General features: G+C 32.1%; 1 protein-coding gene across 1 annotated transcript; it reads right to left on the reverse strand.

Annotated features, from left to right (window-relative positions):
* Positions 1–565: 565 nt before the first annotated feature.
* On the reverse strand, positions 566–2,940 carry LOC107852027 (9-cis-epoxycarotenoid dioxygenase NCED1, chloroplastic). Its single transcript, XM_016697078.2, has one exon. It carries the CDS (start codon positions 2,759–2,761, stop codon positions 947–949), a length of 1,815 nt encoding a protein of 604 aa, XP_016552564.1. The 5' UTR covers positions 2,762–2,940; the 3' UTR covers positions 566–946.
* Between the last annotated feature and the right edge of the window lie 4,464 nt (positions 2,941–7,404).

Raw genomic sequence — 7,404 nt, forward strand, 5'->3', positions numbered from 1 at the left:
TTTCACTTAGTTTTGTGCATTACTACAGTATTAGATCACCTAAACCTTATTAATAAAAACAGATTCAAATTTTGAATTTATGAGTTTTGAAATTTAGAAAATATAATTTATTGAGTTCTAGATAAATTAGTTCTGCAAATTCAGTAGATTTTTTTTAATTTTTTTTTTAACACAGAGAAGATTTTGACATAGCTGTTGGATTTTATCAAACAAAAGCTAAAACTGTAGTAGCTCATCTCTGAACTCGAATGTGACTTTAGATAATATCACTAAAAAGATGAAATTACTAAAATGAAAACAAGGCCTTTTTTGCTAGATTACATTAATAGTGTAAAAATTCTTTAAATTATTGTGTGTATACAAGTCAAATCCATAGTCTCTGTACATAGTGGTCAAGGACAAAGATTTCCATGTTTCCTTTTTTTCCCCCTTTCTCTATTCCTAAAAAAAAAGTAAGGTATAAGTGTGATTTTAAAGTGGTAAGTAATACGTAACAAATACTTTTTCATCCTTAATATAAATACCGAACATCAGAAAAACCGAAAATTGGAAACAAAGAAGAGAGTGGAAATAGTATAGGCCACGATTCATATACAAGAAAACAGAGAGTTTACAGGAACATGTTATAGTATATTCCTATAAGGTAGTAGTAATATATACTCTCTCTCATGCACAATCAAAATGTGAAAGAATAACCAGAAATACCAGCTGAGCTCCAATTTTCTAACTACATCCAAGCTACTAACTGGTCTCTGAGAAAATCTTTCACACTAGAAGTAAAAAAAAAAATAATAATAATCAAAGAAAAACAATTTAAAAAACTATTGACTTAACTTCAATTATAGAGGAGAAATTCCGGGGACGTATATTCTAAACCATCCCTCTGGTAAATTTCCTCTGTAATAGCCATAGTTTGCAAAGTTAGCCACTTTTTTCGTCTCCGAAACTAGGCTTGATTTGCTAAATCTTTGGCATTTATGAAAGTGCCATGAAAACCATAAGGCACTCTTGATGGTAATTTCACTGTGGCTTCGAGCTTTAAGGTCATTGCATTAACAATTTGTAGCTCCGATTTCCATTCCTTTTCATCGTGCACAAATGCTAAAATGTAACCATCATCTTCTGCTTGACTACTGGAGTCTCTTGGTAAAAAAAGAGGCTCCCCACCGTACTTGTTGTCGCCGTAAATGAATTTATGAACTTCACCGGTTAAAAGGTCTACTTTTGCAAATCCAGAAACTTTTGGCCATGGTTCTGCAATAGCCAAGTAAGCAAATTGTGTCTTTCTACCCAGTTTGTTCCTGTTAACCATCCCGGCCTCCAAATTCACTTGTTCCTCTTCGTTCTGGATTATTGTTTTTCTGGTAGATTTTCCAGTCTTCAAATTGAGACGAATTTCTGATAAAACACTCTTTAGACCCTCATCACACTCGTTGAAAATCGAGTCTGGTGGAGTCATACAAGAACCAATGACTACGATTTCATCACAATCTTCATCTTCCCACGCATTCCAGAGATGGAAACAAAAGCAATCAGGTACTTCAATCCATTTTAAACCCGAACCATCTTTAGCATACTTGTCAAGAACCCCGAATCTTGAAACCTTTTCCTTGTCATAAACCACTGGTGATCCTCCTCGAATCATTTCAGACATCTTGAACACAACTTGCTGATCAGGAATGACGACAAACTTCTCAGTTATGGCGAAATCATGCATCATTGTTGGATCCTCCACAGGGATTTCCACATCATCTGACTTCTCACCATCTTTAGAAAATCTGAAGTACTTAAGATACGGCTTCTGAATCACATCATAGCTAAGAGCAAATAGCTCACCCGAAACGGGGTCGAGTTTCGGGTGAGCTATCATGGTGGATTTCAATTGTCCATTGAAATCATACCTCCCTTCTGTTTTAAGGTCACCAGTAGGTGTCACCTTAACATGATATGGCAAATCATCTTCAGACATCGCGAGTAATCGGTTGTTGAAATAGACCAAACCAGCGTTAGCAACACCGGTTCCTTTACTATGATCAACGATTCCGAAGAGTCCACGAGCATAGAAAAGCATAAGCCTTGCTATCCCTGAATGTCCATGTAATTCCCCAATGGCTTTAGGGAAAACAGGGCGACCCAATGCTTTTTCTTGAACAAATCGTTCTGTCTCAGTAAACCGGCACGCGTAGCTAGCGGAACCATCTTTGAATTGAACAGCATGAACCATGCCATCTCCATCAAAGAAATGGTGTCCAGCTGTTGGTTCGAAAAGCGGGTTAGCTCCGTTACGAACGTAGACACCTTGCACACATTTGGGTATTTTTCCGGTCACTTGTAGAGATTGGGTGACAGGTTTTTCAGGTACAGGAGCGAAGTTCCCGGAAATCTGAACTCGTGGGTCAGCTGTTTTTGGTAAAGGGTGTTCGAGTTCGTGTTTTGTTAAGGCACTTTCTACAGCATCTAAAGCCATTGCTGCTGCTTTCTGCACTAAATTCCACTTACAAGTGGAAGTGTTGGTGTTGTTTTCTTGTTTTGGTTGTGAAGTTGTGGTTGGTTTTGGAGTGGAAATAGTGTTGGTTTTTGGTGTTTGATAAGTTGTAGTAGATTGTTTAGGAAAATGAAGGAGAGGGGGTGCTTGAAGGGAGCAATTAATATTGGGAATTTGTCTTTGATTTTTGATTAGGGGAAAAGAGTTTGAAGAAAAACCAAACTCTTTTGAGGATGGCATTGACAACTTAGGTTTAATCCATGTATTTGTAGCCATGTTTACCTATTTTTTTTGATGTTTTTGTGTATGGTAGTAAGTAGTACTATTTGGGAAAATGTGAGAATTTTGTAGAGAGAAAAGAAGTGGGGAAGTGAGGAGATGAGTTTATTTTCTTTCTTTTTGTTTGGGTTTCTTTTGAGGTGAGTTTTGGTTTGGTTGTGAGGGAGAGAAGAGAGAAGGGGGAATTGTATATATAGAGTGGGGGGGAGAGACTGTGGAATGATGGTCCACTTCTAACATGTAGGAGAAGACCACGTGTTGGATATGTGAAAAATGCATATTTGGAGGATTAAAAACTCTTTAACTAGTAGTACAACATTACTGCTAATAATACAACAAATGACCCATGTGGGTGTGGGGTGGAGGGGGAAGGGTCCCTACATTTTGCTTGTATGAAAAATCTGATAAACACAACCTAACAATCCATACTTATTACTATGCTCTTATGTTGTAAATGCTTGCTATAGACCCTGTGCTCCGGCTTTTCTTCAGATCCTGCCCATGGTAAAAGTTTTAGTATAATAAATTGTCTTTTTAATTTTGAAAAATTATATTCAATTATCAATGTAAGATTATATCGAGTAAAAATAATTTATAATTGCAATTTAAACTATATATGGTTTTGAGTTCATGATTATAGAGGTTGTGAAACTTCACCCTTTAATTCAAATTAATATTTATATTGTATTGGTTTAAAGTATTAGCAAGTTAGTCCACTCTTTCTTAGAAAACGAAGTTTCATATAAAAAATTTTTTGACCAAATAATTAATGGTATCTAATTGCGTTCGTTATAGAAGAGTGTCTCCGCCATAAAGGACTTGTCAAGCTATCATCATTTAAATTAATGATCCTATAGTATACGTACGAAGTATAAACTATTAATTACTGAATTTTCTTTGAGACACTTACATGTTTCTCCTACATCATATTTGTGGTTTCCATTTTTTAAATGTTTGATGCTCTTTTGTGAATTTTCTAATTCTTATTTGTATCTGTTTTGTATATATATACCAAAATAATAATAATGTAAGTATACTATTGAACATCATAAGAGTTTAAGTTAAAATAGTTAGTTTAATGCAAGTATATATCTATTTGTCTAATCCATAACTATATGCATGCTAGAAAAAATTGCAAAAAGGTACAAGTCTTTTCAAATAAGTCAAAAGTTTATGCTAATATGGGATGTATCAAAGAAATTTAACACCGAAAGATTAACAAATAAAACAAGTAGAAGTAATCGAAAAAGATAAAGTCATTAACATTATTATTTTCTTGAACCAACTTCGTGGTCAAAGATAAATAATTGATGTGAAAAGAGACGTTGAAAATGGAAAAAGTATAAGGTCGTTAAGTTTGATTTTGATTTAAATTAGACAAAGTTATGTTGTGTTCAATATTCTATTTCCTTTTAGAATTTAATGAAAGAAATATCATTAATTTGCTTTCGATAATTACATCAAACGGTACAATTAAATTATAAAATCATAAATATTTTTTTTTTGAATTCAACGAAGAAATATCATTTGTATTTGATGTTTATATTAAATTATTAATTAAGTCAATTTAAAAAATCACAAATATAGAAAATACACTATTCAATTTAAAAAATCACAAATATAGAAAATACACTATCACTTATCTATAATAGAATAATTGTAAATGATAAAAATTTGAATGAATGTATATATACAATCAAACTTTTTTGTAACAACTTCATTTGTCTCAAAGAAAGTCATTAAAGAGGAGTTACCGATAGATTTTATTGTATGTAAAAAGAATTTATATGTGGAGTTCAGAGAAAGATCGAACTAAAAAGATCTATTCTACGCAATCTGATTCTGCATTTATGCTGTCAAAACTTGGAGTTGGTAGGGGTGGGGTTGGGGGAGGGGGGAGGTGTCAACATTAGAGTGTTAGATCATTTTCACGGCTATTATACGCAATCTTATTGTGTATTTATGCTAGAGACTATTTTTAAGATTTGAATCTTTGATCTTCTGATCATATAACAATTTTATCTATAACGTCAAAACTCTGGGTTGGGTTGAGGGTTGGGGTGGGGGGTTTGTCAACATTAGAGTGTTAGACTAAGTTTCCTAAAATGGGCCAAGCAAAGCTAACTTTCGGTTAAAAGTGAAGAATGTGTTGTTTGGGTGGTCTCTAATTGGTCCATTCCCACTCGGCTTAAAACCCGCGTTCGACCCAATTAACAAGGGTCATCTCCTATCCACGTGTCGGGTTTTATTTCTCCACTTAACCTAAATCTATGTCCCCATCATATATATCCTGGGTCCCACACGTTTCCCTCCCATCCAATATTTTTGTTTTCCGATTCGACGTTCGGTGTTCGCATCAGAATCCTGACTAATACAAATTTTGCACGGCAAGACTCATTTTTAGGATAACGCTCCCAACAAGATTTATGAAATTTTTTCTGCATTCAGGACTCGAATTCGAAATTTCTGATTAAAAGTGGAGCAATCTCATCTATCCACCATAAATATGTTTGGTCTGTCCCATCCAATTACCCCCTACCATTTCTTTTTTCTTCTTTTTCATCTAAAACCAATTTCTTTAGTGTTGTGGTGGACTCTCACATTCACCAATAACCATGTTTTTCATCCAATTTTTAATGTGTGTGCAATGTATGTTAACAAATCTTCACCCTTTTGATTGAAAAATGCCTACATTTTACTATTAATAGAAATAAAGGTAAGGGAGATAATCATTTCATTTCTATTGTTATGTCCCAAATGAATGATGTAAGCTTTTGTGTGTGTATAAAAAAATGTACTTCACTTCATAGTGTTGGAGGATAATTTATGTCCATGTATATGCTTGACATCATGTAGAATTAGATGGCCATCTTGAAAATACTTTTTCACTTGTATATTGTCAAGTGGGAAGTTTAACAAGTTAATTAAAAAAATTTAAGTTATAAAACTTTATTGAAAAGTGAATATGAGGTAAGCTCATGCATCTCAATCATAATTGATCACTTGGTTTAAATATGAGAGATATAAATGGTTGACAATAATTGTATCTGCGACTACGTACAGAAAATTAAATATACTATATAAAATCAAATAAAATTTGTCAGCGTTTCTCAACCAGAATGTCAACTAAAAGTTAAGATATACTATAATCGTATTTATTCTTTTTTTCTTGATTTGTATGGCTTACCCTCGAGATACTTAAGTAATTTTAATTGTAATTTCTTTTCCTTCTTCCCAAAAGAGAAATTAAAAAAAAATAGAAACAAAATTTAAAGGATGAAGTTCGATCACAACCTTAATAAAGTTCTTACTACACACAACCAAAAAGACAAATGAGGAAATAAAAATAATAATATCTTGAGAAAAAGGTGAAATGAAATGGATGAAGGTGCATGGTGATTAATGGCAATTAATAGGTGGTCTTAAGTTTATCTTCTTAATAGTTAATTAAGTTTCTCATCCTTCTTTCTATTAAACAATGTCACTCATTGTCACCCCCTTTAATTTGGTGAAGGAATTTTCTAGTTTACACCTGAAAAATGTTCCATTAGTAAAATATTTGGATAATTAATTAGTGCTGCCTATCCAATAGGAATGATATGAATTTCAAGAAGTGGTTTGTAAAAAAAATAATTAAATTAATCTTCATTAGAGGAATAGAATCACATAGTAGGTCAAACATGCACTCACATCTACCTTTTGTCTCTGCCTATTAAAATTACTTATCAAATTAAGATGAGTATAAAATTTAGTAAAATTCACAAATGGAGATTAACTAGTTACTGTTATTACGCAGTTTGATTAGTGAATTTGAAACCCATTAAAAATGACTATTTTCTAAAGACATAAACAGAAAGTAATTAATGAATAAAATGCTAAAAAATAATCTCCTTTGAAATACCAAATTACCTAATAATATCTATTTTCTTACATAAAAAGTCGTGTCTACAAATCTCAACCTAAAATGAACAATAGGTAAAACATTTTGATTGTAAGATATCCTATCAAAAAATTTAAAAAGAAAAAAAAAAATGTTAATCACTTTTAGATGGATTGAATTTGAAACTCTATAAATTGACTGTTTATTAAAGAGTGAAACTAGAAGTAATTAGTGAACACTATTTTTACGAAAAAAAAATCCTTTTTTAAAACACCAAACCTACATAATAAAACGGATTCTCTATTGCTAAAAAACAAATATAAAAATCTCTACCTAAAATGAACAATACACAGAATATTTTGATGGTATGATATCCTATGATTTTTTTTTAATTTTTTTAATTTTAAAAGGAATTACTAGTCACTTCTTGAAGGAGGAAAAGTGATGGTTAGGTCTATCTAAATTTATAATTATCAATTACGCATATACGTTATCTTTGTATTAAGATTTGCACTCTTAAACAAAAGTATTAGGGGAAAATTTAATATTATAAGAAATTATTATGGCCGCAATTAATTTCTTTTGATTATTTTAATTGCTTTGCCGTTGAAGATTCCTTTTGTTTGGACTTATTGAGTTGAAGAGATCACTGTTTTTACCGTTAAAAAGATTATTTTAATTAATTGATTTCAAATAATAGGTTAACAGCCATATCTTTTTTCGCACATTTAATAATTGATTTATTCGATTGACAGGTATT

The sequence above is a fragment of the Capsicum annuum genome, chromosome 7 (genome assembly GCF_002878395.1).
Source record: "Capsicum annuum cultivar UCD-10X-F1 chromosome 7, UCD10Xv1.1, whole genome shotgun sequence".
NCBI classification, from domain to species: domain Eukaryota; kingdom Viridiplantae; phylum Streptophyta; class Magnoliopsida; order Solanales; family Solanaceae; genus Capsicum; species Capsicum annuum.